Raw genomic sequence first — 20665 nt, forward strand, 5'->3', positions numbered from 1 at the left:
TGTGTGTGTGTGTGTGTGTGTGTGTGTGTGTGTGTGTGTGTGTGTGTATGGTGGCAGGGGAGTAGGTAGCCTTCTGTAAACGGGAGACAGAGGGCAAAGAGAGGACATTCCACACTGAAAACTAAAGCAGGAGGGCAGAAGTGAGAAGTTGTAGGTCATGTTCGGGAAACAGGTTCCTGAGACTCACTGACTATAAGAGTATGTAAAATGAAGCTGGGTAGGTATGAACATGGGTCAGGGTTCTTAGTTACCTCTTACTAAGTGCCAACTCAATACCACATGTAATCAGTGAATTAGGATTTTTTTTTTTTTTTTGGTGGAGCAGTATTATTTGAAATCTTTACTTTTATAAGTTTATAATGCTCATTATAAAACTGGAACAATACAAAAATTAGCAAGATGGTAAAAATACTACTCATTCCCAATCTCTTGCGACAGAGGTAATAACTTGGAGGAATTCAGTGTGTATGCTTCCAAAGTTCAAGTTAGGCATATGTATAGATCCATACACATTTCTTTGTAAGGTGAGATTATATGGCATATATGCTTCTATAGCTTATTTAATTAATTTACAAATATAACATATTTCTGTGCCAGTGAGTTCAGATTGACTTCTTTCTTTTAAAGGCTGTGTAGCAGTCTGTTACTCAGATAGAATTTATTTAACAAGATCCCAAGGATGGACCTTTAGACTATTGCCAGTTTTTTACTGTTATAAATAATTGCTGTAGTAAACCATCTTGTATATTTATGCACTTATTTCTGTGGAAGAAATGTTTGGAAATAAAATCACAGGTCAAGGGCTTTATAAATGAAAATTTTCATTTTGCCAAATTGTCCTTCACAAGATTGTAATAATTTGTTTCCCCTAATAGTGCCCATAATCATTCTTCATATTTTTAACCTTTTTAATTTATGGGGAAATTGTTTTGATTTGTTTTATTTGATCATTAATGATAGGGAAGCACACATTCATAATTTGGTTGGCTGTTTATATTTTTCTTTTGGATATTGCATGGTCCTTTGTTTTGTAGTTTGTTTTTATTTTTATTTATTTTTTTGTAGTTTGTTTTTAATTCAATGTACCTTTTTAAGGTTGATTTGTAGTACCTTCTAACATATGGGTAGTAACTTTTTATTAGGGCCATTGATTCATTCATTCTTCAGATGGTTATTGAGTGCCTCATGTGCTGGTGCTGGGAACTTACTGGTAAACGGAACAGGTCTGAACCTTACAGTCTGGTGGGATCAACAGACATCACATCAAAGGTCAGATGCTCAACTATAGAACTAAAACTGTGATCAGCATGTGCAAACAAGAGGGTCTAAACCTAGACTGGGAGATTGGGGAGCATGTGTACACAGTCCTAGACATGAGGAGGGTCAGGTGACATGGAGGAAAAGAGAATCAGATGACATGGAGGAAAAGAGAGAGCAAGGGGGCAGGAAGGTGCCAAGCAATGGGCAGCAGTGGGCAGTGGTGGTAGAGCCAAGGGGGAGTTGGGGACCAGAACTTCCAGAGTTGTAGGCTGTGTGGTGATTTCGTTCTTCATCCTAAGGGCTCTTGGAAAGGTTGGGAGACTTACAGGCTGGAGAGTGGCAAGATGAGATTGAAATTTGCATTTCACAGAGATGCTGCTGCCATGAGTGTAGATAGCCCAGGAGCTCAGCAGGGAGGAGGAGTGGTGGGGAAGAGAACTGGTATCCCAGGAGGGTGAAGTCAGCAGTGGCTCCTTTGTTGTGGAGAAACCTGAGGAGGGGTGTTCTCTAGGAGAGCCATGTACATGGTGTGACTGGTTCCTCCTAGCTGTGGTATAGTCCTGTGGCCAGTGATGATTCTGCTTAGTTAAATTAGACAGGTGGTTTGGTTTTGTCCCGTAGTTGAGCAGCAGTGACATTTTTCTGGTATTGTGCCGGCCTCCGTTTGAGAAATAAAGGTTTTATAGCACGTGATCTTGAATTTTTTTCAACTCTCAGTGTAATTTCCGAGCGCTCATTAGATACTTCTTCTCTACAGCCTGTCACACTTTATTAAGTTAGAGGCCTATTTTATGTTAAGTTCTCAATACATTGGTATGTTGTAGTGAGGCTTACTAGTTATATGGGTTGTGTTCTGTATATTTGGATTTTGTCAGGTTCTTTTTTCTTTCAGTGTTTTTATTTATTTGATAGAGTGTGCACACATGAGCGTAAGCAGGGGAGGGGCAGAGAGAATCCCACGCAGGCTCTGCTCTGTCAGCACTAAGCCCAACACAGGGTTTGATGCCATGAACTGTGACATCATGACTGAGCCACACAGGTGCCCCGAATTTTGTCTAGTTCTTAACTTGAGGTTTTCAGTGTCAGCTACCACAGATCTTGAAACTAATCGTTTGCCTGATAACCTTTTTGATAAATGATAAATAAAACAATTTCTCTGACTAAAGAATGAAAGAATTTAATAGAGTTCTTTATATTCAACTGATATTGGCATGGGCATTTTGTACATAATTTTTTTTTTTTTAGTTTTATTTATTTTTGAGAGAGACAGAGACAGTGTGAGTGGAGGAGGGGTAGAGAGAAAGAATCATAAACAGGCTCTTTGCTATCAGCACAGAGCCTGATAGGAGCCTTGAACTTGTGAAACCGTGAGATCATGACCTGAGCTGAAACCAAGAGTTGGATGCCTAACCGGCTGATTCACCCAGGCACCCCTTGTACATAATTATGTACAAAACAGTATTAATGTAAAATTATAAGCACTCCCTAAAGTTTTTATTTAAATTTTAAATCTGTTGCTGTGTGGCTAAATACATAGGTATTTTTATTCTTTTTTTCTATTCTCTGTTAGCTGTTTTGTGTTTTTTCAGTCTCATGAATTTAAATGACATTTGACTTATAGAAGTTTGAAATCTCCAGAAGCAATTAGTAACTTTTGATTCGTGTTTTACTAGCTAAACAGATTGAATCTGGTTATTTTATTCTCTGAAGATAAGAATTCTGATGAAAGAAGCATTAGAGAATCAATGCATGCAAAGTAGCCAAATAGATTAAAAGACTAATTAACTTACTGATTAAAACTTAGCAGTAGATGGCAAGCATCTCTCCGAACCCTCTCCTAGGATTAAAGAGAAAATCAGAATGAAGTAGAGAATGTTTTTAAAGAATCTAGTCTGAGCAGACATTCCCACCAGGATTTTCGTTTTCCTTGTGTTTTAAGAAAATGAAGAACATGCAAAATATTTTATTTATGTTCTGAATCTTAAAAAACCCTTTAAAAATAATTGAGAAGAATGTTGGAAGAGATTGGCTCCTTTTTTTACTGGCCTACATTACTTATGAACATACTCCTATGACTTAGAAAAGGCCACCTTTATTTCCAGAAAGAAAGCCCAGCTTTTTGTCATTCTTTTACTGCCTCTTGTGGTTTTCTTCTGGCACATCTGTGTAATGTTTTAGTGACCTCATTTTAGGTCATTTGCAGAGTAGACCTTCATGGTCTACGAGGTTCCGTCATGTTTCTCAGGCTGATCATATAGTACAGTATTAATGTTTATGGTAATGTGCTTACCTATTTCTCTTAAAATAATTTTTAATAATTTACCTATGCTAGTTAATGACTGGATTTCTCATGAGAGTAATTTCATTTTTGCAGTGAACTCTTTATTGGTTTTATGGTGAGTGGTAAGTAGAGCAGACAGTGTTTATTATGTACTGAGCTTTGTACCATCTGAGCATTTCGTATACCCAAAGGATGGAAAAACTCATCATTTTGAATTTTGCCTGTGTGTTTGAATAATACTGATTTTTCTTTTTCTGAATCTTAGTTTTTAATGTGTAGTTTTTTTTAAAGTATATTTCTACCTTCTGATAGGTAATATATCCATGTGGTTCAAAATCTGGAGGATAAGAAAAGTTAATGATTTGTTTTAAACATTACTATGTAGCAACCGTATTGAAAGTCTTTTTTTTCCTCGTAATTCTTTTGTCTGCCCTTGGGAAACAGGTTTCGATTCACATTTTTAAAAAATGTTTGTTTATTTTGAGACAAAGAGTGTGAGTGGGGCAGGGACAGAGGGGGGGGGGGAGAGAGAATCCTAAGCAGGCTCTGTACCGTCAGTGCATAGCTCGACGTGGGGCTCAACCCCATGACCCTGGGATCAGGACCTGAGCCAAAATCAAGCATCGGACGCTTCACCAACTGAGACACCCAGATGCCCCTGATTCACATTTTTAAATGATGCCCTAAGACTTTGTGTATTGACCTTTGACTCTGTACTTGAGTTGATATTTTTACCTAAAATTGTTTTCCTGAATTTCTTTTTGCTTTGACTAAGTTGTAACCAGTTAAAAAAAAAAAAAAAAATTCTACATCTACTCCACTGTAATCATTACGTGAAAACTTAGTTTTTAAAGTGCACCTTTCTAAAGCAACATGATGTCTCTTGGGAGATGACTAGTTGGGACCTGGTTTTAATATTCTCTAGGAATTTAGCTCCCCCTGCCCTGCTTTTATTTACTTAATTAAAAAATTATCAAGGAATTTTTAAATATAAAGGAGAGAGAATACTACAGGAATCCTTAGATGTATGAATCTTAAAATAACAGATCTAGATTCCCAAGGACCATTACCTATTTATTTATTAGACAGTGAGAGCGAGTGAGCAGGGCAGAGGGGCAGACAGGGAGAGAAAAAGAAAAGCAGGCTCTCCACGCTTAGTGCATAACCCGATGCAGGGCTTGATCCCATCCTGAGCCTAAATCAAGAGTCCAGTGCTCAACCGACTGAGCCACCCAGGCACCTCCCCATTACCTATTTTAAAATGACAGTCTCCCCCAAAAAGTCTTACTTCGGTTTTACTACTCATTTATTAAAAAGGCAAAAATATAAATTTGGTCTGATATGGAAAGATCAGCAAGATAAATTAAGTGATAAAAGTAAGGTGTGGTGCACTGCATTTTGTATATACCTTTTTCAAAAAAAAGGAAAATACATATTTGTGTTTGCTTGTATATACCTAAAGTAACTTCAGAAGGATCCAATAAGCAAACAGCAGAAGTGGGTATCTGAGTTATTAGACAAGGGAAGGAGGCTTTGGACTCTTAACCTTTCTGAGATTGTTTGCTTGTTTACTTTTTGAACCGTGTGAAAGTATTAAAAATGAATTTAAATTTGATTTTAAAAATAAAAAATTATTGAAAAATTACAAGTTAAGAATATAGCACAATAATCATTATTTCCCCAGGAAAATTTATAAATTCAGGTAGAAGGTCTTTTGTTTGACTATACCAAATAAATTGTGGATCAATAGGTATGAAAAATGTGCTTTAAAGATTACCTTTTTCTTATCCCTACCCCCCAAATGGCAGGGTAACCTTTGATTGTAACCTTATTTTCCTTTCTCTCTCTCTCTTTTTTTTTAAAGGCTGGTGGGATAGCAGGTGTCTCTGTTGACTTGATATTATACCCTCTGGATACCATTAAAACCAGGCTGCAGAGTCCACAAGGATTTAATAAGGCTGGTGGTTTTCGTGGAATATATGCTGGCGTTCCCTCTGCTGCTATTGGATCTTTTCCTAATGGTAAAATTTATGTTGATATTCTTGTCCGTGCTAGAAAGCCAACATAATGAAGTTTATTTTCCAGATGGTATGTGGTGTCACCCCGTGTAGAATCGCTCATGTGTTGTAGCTTATCTTCTGAATTTGTTTTCTATTCATTAACCCATTGCTTTTGAATCGCTAGTGTGAGATCCTGTTCCACTCTACTTGTAATAGAAGTACAATGGTTTTTAAATGGTTTTTCCTGTTAAAATCCCCAGTTAGAAGCTTGAAAATGTTACTCTAATATTGGTTGTCATACCGTAGAGTAGTGGTTCTCAACCTTGCCTGCGTATTGGAATCTCTTGGGAAGCTTTAAAAAATACTGATGCCTATGTCACCCCGGTAAATTTAATTGGTCTGGGTTTTGCCTGGGTATCAGGAGGTTTAGTAGCTTCCTAGGTGATTCCAATGTGAAGCTGAGTTTAATAACTACTGCCTTGGAGATTCTTTTGGAGCAGGTGAACCTAAGAGGCCTTAAACCTTTTCTGTCTTAACTAAATTCCGCTTGTATGATGCAACCATTTCCCACTAACCTTCTCCTGGATACTCCCCTTCAAATGTCTTTGCTTTTGTTGTAGCTTTGGAGTCACATTATGTGATTTATGGCCTTATTTTGTAATCAATATAATCTGTTTTATTTAATCCACTTGTTAGTATACTTACTATTTTAATTGTTGACTGATGGTTTCAGTGGTACTCAAGCAAACCAAGCAAACAAAACCTTCCCCCATGCCCCAATCCCCGGTTATAGAACCTCAGCTCTAGGAGATTCCTAACCTCTGGAGTCTGGTTTCTTTTTTCTCAGGATAATTCATGAGCAATTCTTTCCTGGTAACCTGGCATTTACATGTCCATCTGTGTTCATCTGGAGCACAGTATTCACATAAAGATTGGTAGTGCAGAGAGAAATTACTGTTTTGGTCCTTTGGTTTCTTCCCCCAGCAGCCCGTAGAACAGCCAACTGTTTTTGAGGTTATCCTTGAATTTTATTTGTCTTACTACTTTTAGTAATTGACTGTTGCAAGTCATTAGCACCCACTCCCTGCCAAGTCCAGTTCTATATGTGGAAGAGAGACAGTGGTTCCTAAATTTGACCACAGTACAATCACCCAATCACCTGAAGACATTAAAAAAGTACGGACGCTGGTGTCTCACTTCCAGAGATGTGATTTCATTGGGCTCAGTTGTGGCCTTGGCAGTGATGCTTAAAGTCTGTTTTTATAGTATTCATTGTTCTAAAGTTTTTTTTTTTCTCATACATATTGCACCGAGGAATTAGTATTGGTAGTATTACCAGTAGTCCAAGGAGTCCATGGTGTTTTAGGCTCATGGGACTTATTTTAAATTCTTGCCAGCAGGACTTTAGCTACATGTGGTTTTGAACTTTTGCACGTGTGAGAAAATGTTTTTCTTGCCGTACTTTTTTTGTTTTTTCACCATCTACTGAACAGCAGTGGATGAGTGATGCTGGGTAGATAGTGCCTGTGTTTCAGAAATGGCCTTTTTGTTCTTCTGGGAGTTTTTGGTGACTTGAAGTTTTCTATCTGGCATCTTTTTTTTTTTTTTTCCTTGTACTATTTAAGTTAAGGTTATAGTTCAGGTTGTAATCTGAGTACCATACACCGATGTAATAGTCAGTGTTTGTAGACTTTTCTGAGAACATACAGTGGTCCTCCTTATCCGTGGTTTTGCTTTCAGTGGTTCATTTACCTGTAGTGAACCGTGCTCCAGAAGTAGATGATCCTCCTCCTGATGCATCATCAGAAGGTCATTAGTAGTGTAATGCTATGTCACAGTGTGTACGCCATTCATCTTACTTGATCTCATCGTGTAGGCATTTTTATCATGTTACATTATCACAAGAAGAGAGGTGAGTACAATATAGGTATTTTTTTTAAAGTTTATTTATTTTAAGAGGGAGCACACGCAGGCGAGGGACAGAGAGCGAGAATCCCAAGCAGGCTCCATGCCGCAAGCCAGTGCCCAAAGTGGGGCTCAAACCCACAAACCGCGAGATCATGACCTGAGCCAAAATCAAGAGTCAGCCACTCAACCGACTGAGCCACCCAAATGCCCCCAGTATAGGTATTTTTGAGAGAGAGCCCACATTCACGTAACTTTTATTACAGTGTATTGTTATAGTTGTTCTATTTTATTGTTCTATTGTCTATTGTATTATTATTGTGTATTATTGTTATCGCTTACCGTGCCTAATTAATGAGTTACACCTTAGCACAGATAGGTATGTACAGGAAAAAAATGTATATAGGGTCTGGTACTATCCATCATTTCAGGCACACACTGGGGGGCTTGGAAGAAATTCCCTGTGGATAAGGGAGGACTGTAATATTCTGCAGGGGTCAGGAGTTGGGGATGAAACGAACTGAGGGTTGAAAGAAGAGGCAGAAGACCCCTCTTCAGGATCTTTACTCTTATTTAGAGGGGAACTTAGGGGACACGCCTGGGTGGCTCAGTTGATTAAGCGCCCAACTCTTGATTTTGGCTCCGGCCATGATCTCATGGTTCATGAGTTGGAGCTTTGAGTTGGGCTCTGTGCTGGGCCTGGAGCCTCCTTCTGCCCCTCTCCCCTTTGTTCGTTCTCATTTTCTCTCTCTCTCTCTCTTTCAAAAAAAAAAAAAATTAAAAGGGAACACAAAACCATAGGTTTTTGTTTTTAAATTTTTTTTTTAACGTTTATTTATTTTTGAGACAGAGAGAGACAGAGCATGAACAGGGGAGGAGCAGAGAGGGAGGGAGACACAGAATCCGAAACAGGCTCCAGGATCTGAGCTGTCAGCACAGAGCCCGACGCGGGGCTCGAACTTACCGACCAAGAGATCATTACCTGAGCCGAAGTCAGACGCTTAACTGACCAAGCCACCCAGGCACCCTGGTTTTTGTTTTTAAAGAGCTAGCAGACTCTGTAGGTATTAGCCCAACCCCTGTTCTTTGTTGTAACTTGTCCATAGCCTCACTTGGACCTTGTGACATCATTTGCAATTAGTGGGGCTTTCTTGGGTGTCACACAGGAGAGTTTTGGGATTTACATTTCTTTTTTGGATTTACATTTCTTTTTTTTAATTTTTTAACATTTATTTATTATTGAGAGACAGAGAGAACACAGAGCGTTAGCAGGGGAGGGATAGAGAGAGGGGAGACACAGAATCTGAAGCAGGCTCCAGGCTGTGAGCTGTCAGCACAGAGCCTGATGTGGGGCTCGAACTCATGAACTGTGAGATCATGACCTGAGCCGAAGTCGGTCACCCAACCAACTGAGCCACCCAGGTGGCCCTTGGATTTACATTTCTAAAGAATTTTGTCTATCACAAAAGTAGCGATACAGTCTGACTAGGTTGAGGTGGTTAACCAGGTAAACTTAGAAACTTGTGGCACTTTGTCCTTTGCCTGGAGGTGAAAGGAGAAGGGGGGTGGAGGGTGAAATGTGTAGCAGGTGCAACTTACAGCTGAATGCGGTTGCAGATATTCTAGCTGTACGTGTAGTGTGCTAAAGTAGGAAAAGCCTTATTGAGAACCGCTGTGGGAATAGGGACCTAGGTTAATTATATAGAACTGTTTGCATTGGGACAGTGTGCCTCCTCATTTGGCCTCGTGTTTATTTGTTAGCAGCCTGAGGAGAGTTTAAAAGCCTGTTGATTTTAACTGTGGAGAACTGGTTTTCATTATCAAGCTCTTTTTTTGAGTGTTTTAGACTTGAATGTGATTGTGTTCAGATGTCCTTCAGAAGATGAATTTGTCATTCATTTATCTTTCAGGCCTTATCTTCTATGGAAGTGATAGACATCTTTTGATTAACAGTACATGGCAGGCTTTAAAGCCCTCTTATATAGCTAAGATTAGTTCCTGGTGATAGGTAGCTTTTTTGAGATTTTGATTTGCAGTTGGAATTAAATAGTTGATTGTTTCCTTGATGTAAAGGTGAGTTGATGTAGTAAAAGGTAGCCATGGTTATTTTGAGTGAACAGAAATAAAACTTACCAAATAGATGTTTTATTTAATGTGTATGTTTCCAATCTTAACCTGTCTATAAATCAATGTAGCTCATTATTTTATTACTATACGTAAAGATACTTTGGATCACAGAAATTCGTATCTCATTCTAGAAAGCTTACTAAAAAATGTCAAGGGGCGCCTGGGTGGCTCAGTCGGTTGAGCGTCCGACTTCAGCTCAGGTCACGATCTTGCGGTCGTGAGTTCGAGCCCCGCGTCGGGCTCTGGGCTGATGGCTCAGAGCCTGGAGCCTACTTCTGATTCTGTGTCTCCCTCTCTCTCTCTGCCCCTCCCCCGTTCATGCTCTGTCTGTCTCTGTCCCAAAAATAAATAAACGTAAAAAAAAAAATTTTTTTTTAAAATGTCAAGTGACTTGATACAAAATGGTGAATGCTGGGTTAGCTGTCAGGCTCCCTCAGGGCTGGGATCATGTCTTGTACATTTTCATAAGTCCGGGATTGGCTTTATAACATGGGCTCAGTAGATTCTGTAAGAGTGGGGCAGGAAGGAAGAATACATGTTAAATTATTATCTTTATTTGTTACCTCATAATTTAATAATTAGAGTTTAATTTTTTTTGAGAAACTTATTTCTTAACAGTTTGAATATATATTTAAACTTTGTGAAAGACTGGCTTGTTTTAAATTTCAGCTGCTGCTTTTTTTATCACCTATGAATATGTGAAATGGTTTTTACATACTGATTCATCTTCATATTTGATGCCCGTGAAGCATATGTTGGCTGCCTCTGCTGGAGAAGTGGTAAGTAACAAGTTATGCATATAAAATACTTAAGGAATGCAAACCGTGCTTATATCTTTGATACCGATAATACTTCATTTCATTTTTAAAAGACAGTTCATTTTTAAGTTATGAAAGTCATAAACTCCAATAAATGTAAATGGATTAAACATGATAGTTAAAACATAGAGTTTAGGTCGGAGGAAAGAAAAATCCAGTGATGTGCTGTTTTCTTTTTCTTCTTTTTTTTTTTTTAATTTTTTTTTTTAAGGTTTATTTATTTTTGAGACAGAGAGAGACAGAGCATGAACAGGGGAGGGGCAGAGAGAGAGGGAGACACAGAATCTGAAACAGGCTCCAGGCTCTGAGCTGCCAGCACAGAGCCTGACGCGGGGCTCGAGCTCACAGACCGTGAGATCATGACCTGAGCCGAAGTCGGACGCTTAACCGACCAAGCCACCCAGGCACCCCTGGTGATGTGCTGTTTTCAAAAGACATGCCTAAAATGTAATTGCACAAAGAATAAAATTAAAGAGATGGAAGAAGATATCCGTGGAAATTGTGGTGGCTTTGTGTTGTGTCAACATAAATGAGCTGGAACTCCATTTCTTAGAACTCCCTTTCCAGGGTGGGTCCAGGTTAGGCTGGCTACGAGAGAAACTTGTACAACAATCATAAGGTGGACGTGAAGCAACAATTGTGTCGGTGCTCAGAAGGTTGGTGTTAGAGTCAGGCACTGTTGCAGTTTATGAACCTCCTCTCTGGTCTCCAGCCTCTCCAGTTCCTACTGGATCTTCTCTGTCAGCTTCTCTAGATTCTGAGTCAGATGTGTTGTCTCTGTGGTGAAGGATGCCAGCTTATACTGCAGGTAACCTGTATCATGAAGGTTGATGAGAAACCAGTGTGGCGGTTTATCCTTGCTCTTCCCCATTTCACACCATTTCATCCACCCCATTGCCTGCTCTCTGATTTCTTTCCTAACGCTGGATGCGGAAGCAACAATTCTATGTAACCTGCTTAATCAACTCCCATAAATACTGTTCACACCTTTAATAACTCTTTATTCTTTTTTTTTTTTTTAAGTTTATTTATTTTGAGAGAGTGAGAATGCAAGCTGGGGAGGGGCAGAGAGAGAGGGAAAGAGAGAATCTGAAGCAAGTTTTGTGCTATTGGCACAGAGCCCATCGTGGGGCTTGATCCCACTAACTGTGAGATCATGACCTGACCCAAAATCAAGAGTTGAATACTTAACTGACTAAGCCACCTAGGCACCCCAATAACTCTTCATTTTTATCATTTATAGTGGTTCTACTTCTCTGATCAACTCTGATACAGAAATACAAACTGAAAAAGAGCTGATAGAATAATGTCAATATCAGGCAAAAAAGACTGAAAGTAAAAAAACAAAGAGACCGTTGTACAGTGATACAGTGAACAATTATCTTGGGAGATGTAATAAACCTGGACCTGGCGTAAGTAATACGGTCTCAAAATAAAGCAGAGATGGGCAGAATTATAAGGAGAAATGAATAGAACCGTAATCTTTAAAAATTTAGTTTAACTTTTTTCTTTTCATAAGTGTACTCTCTAATCCCCATCACCTCTTTCACTCATTCCCCCTACCCACCAGACATATAATCTTTGTTGGAGATACTAACTTCTATTTGTAAAATCTTAAGACTAGGCAGACATAAACGTTTATTGAGACCATAGAAGATTTAAAAATGAAAATGGCAAGGTTGGGCTAATGGATATATATTGAGCTCTGCAACCGAGACTTAAAGATTATTCAGGTCTTTTTTTTTTTTTTTAATTTTTTTAATGTTTTTTATTTCTGAGAGAGAGGGAGAGACAGAGCATGAGCAGAGAAGGGGCAGAGAGATAGGGAGGCACAGAATCTGAAGCAGGCTTCAGGCTCTGAGCTGTCAGTACAGAGCCTGACGTGGGGCTCTAACCCATGAACTGTGAGATCATGACCTGAGCTGAAATCAGATGCCCAACCTATTGAGCCACCCAGGCACCCCTATTAAGGTTTTTTTTTTAAGCATACTTGAAACGCTAATAAAAATGTATGACCCAGTAGTACAACAATGCAAATTTCAACGAGTAGTAAAGAGGCAATGTCATACAGATCATTTGGTATCTGATGGAGTAAAATTGGAAAGCAGTGACAAGATAGGCATGTGTTTTAAACAATTATTTGTCTCTTGTAAATAATTCATTACCAAAGTGAAATCATGATGTAGGTGATAAACTATTTGTAATTAAAAAAGAATACAGATATTTTTTCCACCCATACTAACACAGAGAAAGTTACAATACCAATAAAAGTTCCCCACTACCCTCACCCACTCAGCTTTCTTCCAGCCCCTCCTACTCAGTACTAACAGACATCCTGTAATAAAATATTTTCGTGTATCCATCCAGAAGTTGTCTGTTCTTTACTGTTGTTATTTTCAAATTACATGGTCTGGTGTTTATGTAGTCTTACTAAACCCAGAACTTTGTTATGGGCAGGGCACGTTAACAAGAACGGACGACAAAGTGAAGAGAAGGGTCTTAGTATATAAGCCTGTTATCATTTCATCCATTTATATGATTTTTCTGTTTAGAAAAGTAGTGGTATATGTTTACATGAGGAAATTTGAAAAGTGAATCAGGCTTCATAAGATTTACATTAAATATGTGATACATTGTGATTTTGTATTCTATGCAGTATTTTTTTTTTTTTTTAGAAAAGTTGGATGAGAATCTATAAACTATTTTTGAATCTAATTTTTTACTTGAAAATACAGTGAATGGGGAAAGCAGAGATCATGATAGAAAAGTAAAAGTACAGATTAACTTTAAGAAGACAATTAAAAATAACAGATTTATTGTAATTCACAACCTATATAACTCATTTGGAGGTATAATCAAAGGTTTTTTTTTTTTAGTATGTTCAGAGTTGTGCAACCATCACCATGGGCAATTTTAGGACATTGTCATCTCTTCAGAAAGAAAGATCATACCTGTTAGCAGTTACTCCTCATTCCCTCAACCTTCCCACCACAAATCTACTTTTTATCTTTATAGATTTTCCTATGCTGGACATTTCGTATAAATGGAAGCCTCAACATGTGGTCTTTTATGACTGGCTTCTTTGGCTTAGCATGATATTTTCAAGGTTTTATCCATGTTGTAGCATTGTCAGGGCTTCATTCCTTTAATTGCCAAGTAATATTCCATGTGGCTTGAATATTTGCATTATTTTATGGACATTTAGGTTGTTTGCACTTTGGGGCTGTTACGCTAATGTTCCTTTCATGAACATTTTTGTGCAAGTCTTTTTGTTGATGTATGTATTCATTTCTCTTGGATGTACACGTAGGAGTGGAATTATTGGTCAAAGTGGCTGTGCAATTTTACATTCCCAGTAGCAGTGCATAAGGGTTATAGTTTCTGCACATTATTACCATGACTTGATATCTGTCTTATAAATTATAGTCCACAAATAGATGTTTGGTGGCATCTTACTGTGATTTTGATTTATATTTCTCTGATAACTAATGATTTTGAGCATCTTTTCATGTACTTAGGAGTTATTTGCTTATCTTCTTTGGAGACATATCTATTCAGATCCTTTGTTCTTTAATTGGGTTGTCTTGTTACTGAGTTGTGGAAATTCTTTATATATTCTAGATACAAGTCCATTATGAGGCCTATGATTTGTAAAATTTTTTTTACCATATTGTGCTTTGTCTTTCCACTTTCTTAGTAACTTGCCATTTTCTTCACTTTGAAGCATAAATTAAAAATTTTTTATTTTACGTGTTTTATTTTACTTAATGCTTATGGTTTGGTGTTACATCTTTGAAACCATTGCCTGATTTGAGATCATGAAGATTTATACCTGTGCTTTCTTTCCAGAATTTTAGTTTTAACTCTTACTTTTAGGTCTTTGATCCATTTTGAGTAATTTTGTATCTGCTGTGAGGTAGTCAAACTTCAGAATTTTGCATGTGGATATCCAGTTGACCCAGCCCCATTTGGGTCCATTAAAGGGCTTTGGCACCCTTGTCAAAACATAATAGATTGTAAATGTGAGGGTTTGTTTGTAGATTCTCAGTTCTGTTCTGTTGATCTCTGCATCTGTTCTTGTGCTGGTATCACACAGACTTGATTAAGTGTAGCTTTGTGGTAAGTTTTGAAATCAGTAACTACAGGTCCTCCAACTTAGTTCTTCTCTGTCAAGATTGTTTTGCCTATTCTGCGTCTCTTGCATTTTCACATGAAGTTTAGAATCAGCTGCTCAACTTCTGGAAAAAAGGCAACTTAGATTTTGATAGGTATTGCGCCGACTCTGCAAATCAATTTGGAGACAGACTGTTGCTATCTTAAAAATATTAAACTTTGTGATCTATAAATATGTGATGTCTTTCCATTTATTTAGGTCTTATTTTCTTTCAACAGTGTCTTATAGTTTCAGAGTATAAGTTTTGCGCCTGTCTCGGTAATTTATTCTTTTTTAAAAAAATTTTTTTGTTTTATTTATTTTGGAGGGAGGGAGGGAGGGAGAGAGAGAGAGAGAGAGAACGAGAGAGAGAGAGAGAGAGAGAACAAGTGGGGGAGGAGCAGAGAGAGAGGGAGACACAAAATCTGAAGCAGGCTCCAGGCTCTGAGCTATCAGCACAGAGCCTGACATGGGGCTCGAACTTGTGAACCACAAGATTGTGACCTGAGCCGGAGTTGGATGCTTAACTGACTGAGCCACCCAGGCGCCCCGTTTTTTCTTAAGTAATTTATTCTTTTTGATGTTATTCTAAATGGAAATTTTTAAAAATTTCATTTTCAGTTAGTTCATTGCTAATTATAGAAATACATTCATTTTCATATATTGATCTTGTATTGTGCAACTTTATGGAACTCAATCAGTTCTAAAGTGGTTTAGTGGATCCCTTAGGATTTTCTGTACATAAAATCTGTACACTCTATTTGTATGTGCAAATAGAGGTTGTTCTATGTCTTTCTTTTCTATTTCATTTTCTTGCCTTAATTGACCTGGCTTGAAGCTTTAGTACAGTGTAGAATAGGAGTGACAAGAGTGGACATCCTTATCTTTTTTCTGAACTCAGGAAGAAAGTTAGTGTGCCACTATTAACTATGACGTTAACTGTAAGGTTTTCATAAATGTTCTTGATCAAGTTGAAGAAGTTGCCTTCTATTCCTAGTTTGTTGGATGAAGGTTTTTTAATTTTTGAAGGGCTAAATTTTGTCCGTGATTCTGTTCATCCATTGAGATAATCGTAAGGTTTTTGTTTTTTATTTTGCTGATATGGTGTATTACATTAACTGGTTTTCAGACATTTTCAGATCACTCTTGCATTACTGGGATAAACCTCATTTGATCATGGTATATAATACTTTTTATTTAGTGCTAGGTTTGTTTACTAGTATTTTGTTGAGGACTCTGTTCATAAGAGATACAAGTCTGTAGTTAACTTTTTTTGTGCCTTTCTGGTTTTGGTATCAAGATAAAACTGGTCTCATAGAACGAGTTGGGAAGTATTAGGACAATTTAAAAGAAAGTTATTTGTAAGGGAATGTAGTCAAAATAATTACATCATTTTAGTTGATGAAAACATACCAGATTATATCTGGGAAATCCAAGAGAAAAGGAATTATGGGGGAGATAGTCTATTTTATAGAAAAGCAAGTGTCACTCTGTGTGATAATTTGAATTGTTGAGGTTATGATATTTGATAGGGACAAAGATGATCTTTGGTCTTCTTTGGTATTTTTGCATCTTAAAAATTTATTTTGTATATCTGGGATATATGAAACTATACTTTTCCATTTCTATAAAATGAATTTCTTTAAAAAAATTTTATTTTAGTATAGTTAACATACAGTGTCATATTAGTTTCAGGTGTACAGTATAGTGATTCAACAATTGTATATATTACTCTGTGCTCATCATCCATGTCACCTATGCCACCCCCACCCCCACCCAGCTGCCCTCTGGTAACTGTCCATTTGTACTCTGTAGTTAGGAGTCTGTTTTTTGGTTTGTCTCTCTGTGGTTTTTGTTTGTTTGCTTATTTTTTTTTTTTAATTTTGTTCATGTCTGTTGTTTCTTAAATTCTACATGTGAATAAAATCGTATGGTATTTGTCTTTCTCTGACTGGCTTAATGCACTTAGCATTACAGTCTTTAGGTCCATCCAGGTTGTTGCAAATGGCAAGATCTGACATCACTGAATTTCTTGATGTGAGAAATCTGTTGTATGGTTCCTTGAAGAGAATGTTGAAATTAGCCTAAGAAACACTAAATTCACTAAAGTTGATTTTATAAAACTTGCTTTGATATTGTTTTAAAAATGATTTTGCAGGACCCAAGTCCCAAGTTAACTCTGGAATTTTTTAAAAGAAAAATTGCCTTCATGATTTACCGAAGTTAGAAAAGTGATGAGACTAGCAGTGTATTATTTTCTCAGTAGGAAGCAACACAAAGTAGTAACTCCTTTATGAGCTGCAGACCCCTTTAGGGCTCTAATGAAACCTGTGAACGTCTCTCCAGGAAATGAACATGAGGACATTTTGCATAGAATTTCTGGGCATTTTTGTTCCCTCTGCTCTTACCCAAAGTAAGAATTCCGGTGCTTGAATTGTACTGGAAAATTAGTTTAAACTGCAATTTAAAACCAATTTATATTTCATTTAAAAACAAAAAAAATTTAAGCTGTTACCCAAGGTTCATATTGTTTTTTGTGATTATATTCTGGCTTTAGAACCTCTTTACATGCAGTAATTTTTGAGTATATATACTAAAGAATAACAAGTTGTGTGTGAGAGTTTTATTGTCTCAGGTTGTGAGAGTTTGTTCTTACGACAGCCCTTGCCTCACATTATTTTAGAATTGTGTATTGCTTTAACCTTAAATATTCTCATAAACTCAGTATTTGGTTTATATTTTATATTTTATAGTATGTTGTTGAGAACAAGCAGCAAAAAGAACTTGGCCACACAGGGATCTCTTGCCTGAAAGCTAATTTGCCATGTCGAAGGACAGGTTTTCTTCAATTTTTTTTTTCAACGTTTTTTATTTTTTTTTATTTTTGGGACAGAGAGAGACAGAGCATGAACGGGGGAGGGGCAGAGAGAGAGGGAGACACAGAATCAGAAACAGGCTCCAGGCTCCGAGCCATCAGCCCAGAGCCTGACGCGGGGCTCGAACTCACGGACCGCGAGATCGTGACCTGGCTGAAGTCGGACGCTTAACCGACTGCGCCACCCAGGCGCCCCAGGTTTTCTTCAATTTAAGAATTTTCTGTCTCTTAAACTTAGCAGGAATATGTAAAGTAATACGTAATTAGGGCAAATGATAGTTGCTAGATTAATCATGTTAATGGCATATCTTTTCATGTCTAAAAAATACTTCATATTTTAATACACTCTGTAACTGACATTTAAAAAATATTGGAGCCTTTGTTGTTGTATTCCATGGGAACTCTTGCACGTGGGAGGTGCAAGAGTTAGGAATGTTAGTTAGGAAACAAGTGTCCATAACACAGGAGATAAACAATTCTGGGACAGTCATACCTTTATTGTGTCTCTTAGGATTTCCATGGTCCCATAAGTGTCAGGTGTCTTTTTATATTTCTTGTGATGCTTGGAGAACTTTGGAAGGAGAATTGATCAGTAGTGGGTATAGAGATTGACCTCACAGGTGAAACATAGCTTGATGTTGACCTTTGATTGATTTTAAATTTGGTTACAGTTTCATATGTTGAAGAGATTTTTAGGGTTTGTAGAAATGCTGGTTTTGACACTCCAGATATCTTGGCACTTTTTCTTTTCTTTTCTTTTCTTTTCTTTTCTTTTCTTTTCTTTCTTTTTTTTAAAGTTTGCGTACATATTTTTATTGCAAACATTGATGAAAGAGTGAACATCACAAGATTTTTAAGCATAAAAATTAATATGTAGGAAAATGGACCAACTTCAAGGAGACAAAGCAATAATGTTAAATTTGTTACAGTTATGGAAATCTTGTTCATGTATTTTTTTTTTTTATTTTTTTTAGCTAGGACTTTTTTATTTTATTTTTAATTAATTTCTAAATTTATATCCAAGTTAGCATATAGTGCAACACTGATTTCAGGGGTAGGTTCCTTAATGCCTCTTACCCATTTAGCACATCACCCCTCCCACAACCCTCCAGTAACCCTCTGTTCCCCATATTTAATAGTCTCTTATGTGTTGTCCCTCTCCCTGTTTTTATATTATTTTTGCTTCCTTTCCCTTATGTTCATCTGTTTTGTGTCTTAAATTCCTCATATGAGTGAAGTCATATGGTACTCGTCTTTCTCTGACTAATTTCACTTAGCATAATACCCTCTAGTTCTGTCCACATAGTTGCACATGGTAAGATTTCATTCTTTTTGATTGCTGAGTAGTATTCCATTGTATCCATCTTTATCCATTCATCTGTCGATGGACATTTGGGCTCTTTCCACACTTTGGCTTTTATCGATACCACTGCTATAAACATTGGGGTGCATGTGCCCCTTTGAAACAGCACATCTGTATCCCTTTGATAAATACTTAGTAGTACAATTGTAGGGTAGTTCTATCTTTAATTTGTTGAGGAACCTCCATACTGTTCTCCAGAGTGGCTGCACCACTTTGCATTCCCACCAGCAATGCAAAAGAGGCCCGTCCTCTTTCTCCACATCCTCACCATCTGTTGTTGCCTGAGTTGTTCATGTTTGTCATTCTGACAGGTGTGAGATGGTATCCCATTGTGGTTTTGATTTGTATTTCCCTGATGATGAGTGATGTTGAGCATCTTTTCATGTGTCAGTTGGCCCTCTGGATGTCTTCTTTGGAGAAGTGTCTATTCCTGTCTTTTGCCCATTTCTTCACTGGATTATTTTGTTTTGGGTGTTGAGTTTGATAAGTTCTTTATTGATTTTGGATACTAACCCATTATCTGATATGTCTTTTGCAAATATCTTGTCCCAGTCTGTCGGTTGCCTTTTAGTTTTGCTGATTGTTTCCTTTTTGATTTTGATGAGGTCCCAATAGTTCATTTTTGCTTTTGTTTCCCTTGCCTCTGGAGACATGTTGAATAAGAAGTTGCTGTGACTGAGGTCAAAGAGGTTTTTTGCCTGCTTTCTCCTTTAGGATTTTGATGCCTTCCTGTCTTATGTGTAGGTCTTCCATCTATTTTGAGTTTCTTTTGTGTATGGTAAAAGAAAGTGGTCTAGGTTCATTTTTCTGCATGTCACTGTCCAATTTTCCCAGCACCATTTGCTGAAGAGACTGTCTTTAGTCCATTGAATATTCTTTCCTGCTTTGTCAAAGATTAGTTGGCCATGCGTTTGTGGGTCCATTTCTGGGTTTTCTATTCTGTTCCATTGATCTGAGTGTCTGTTTTTGTGCCAGTACCATTCTGTCTTGATGATTACAGCTTTGTAATACATCTTGAAGTCCGGGATTGTGATGCCTACAGCTTTGGTTTTCTTTTTCAGGATTGCTTTGGCTATTCGGGGTCTTTTCTGGTTCCATAGAAATTTGAGGATTGTTTGTTCCCAGCTCTGTGAAGAATGCTGGTGTTATTTTGATAGAGATTGCTATCTTGGCACTTTATTAAACCAGCTTTCCAAAGCCATTCAGTATCCATTTTCTCAATAAATGCCTGAGAAATGTATATACCGCCTTTTTATTTTAGTAACTTATATCAGTTTCATAGAGCATAAACTTTTGGTTTCAGATTCATACAGCTGTGGTTTCCAAAAGTGACAGAAAGACAGGGGTGAATGTAGGAGAAGCAAATTTTCATTGGTAAGTTAAAAAGGAAAACAAAAACATTTATAGCTGTCATTGGTCAGAAAGGAATAGAGATCTAGAGAAAATAAGAAATAGTTTGGTGATTTTCTGTAACGTTTATTTTGATAGAAGATTGTTAGGTTGCAGACAGATTCCTTAGAAACAATAACGTATTTTGTTGGTATCCAGTGTGTCCACAATTACTTTATCGTAGGAACTATAAGTGTATGAAAGAGACAGAAGCATGCTGCCATAATAACCATTCCCTGCAGCTGCACCTTGATTAAAACTTAATGACGAATCAATAGAACCATAATTACCACCTTCTACCTTATGTTTGTAATTTGGAATACAGTAAAATCGATCAAATAAGATTTAATATGTAACAACAGTTAGAGTCTTGTTTGTGCCACTTTTATTAGGAAGGTGGCTGTACCAAATCTCTAAATCCCTACCTCAATTATTTTACCGCTCAGCTTTCATCAGACACAGAAGAAGTCCTGTGAGAAGTAGAATCTGTAATT

The 20665-nt window shown here is 37.4% G+C and overlaps 1 protein-coding gene across 2 annotated transcripts in view; it reads left to right on the forward strand.

Annotated features, from left to right (window-relative positions):
- Positions 1-20665, forward strand: part of SLC25A26 (solute carrier family 25 member 26) — a 137966-nt gene that overhangs the window by 8873 nt on the left and 108428 nt on the right. For both annotated transcript variants that reach the window (XM_049640858.1, XM_049640859.1), the window contains exons 2-3: positions 5406-5562; positions 10243-10352. In XM_049640858.1, coding sequence (XP_049496815.1) covers positions 5406-5562; positions 10243-10352 — 267 coding nt within the window. The remainder of the gene's footprint in view (positions 1-5405; positions 5563-10242; positions 10353-20665) is intronic.

The sequence above is a fragment of the Panthera uncia genome, chromosome A2 (genome assembly GCF_023721935.1).
Source record: "Panthera uncia isolate 11264 chromosome A2, Puncia_PCG_1.0, whole genome shotgun sequence".
In the NCBI taxonomy this organism is placed as follows: domain Eukaryota; kingdom Metazoa; phylum Chordata; class Mammalia; order Carnivora; family Felidae; genus Panthera; species Panthera uncia.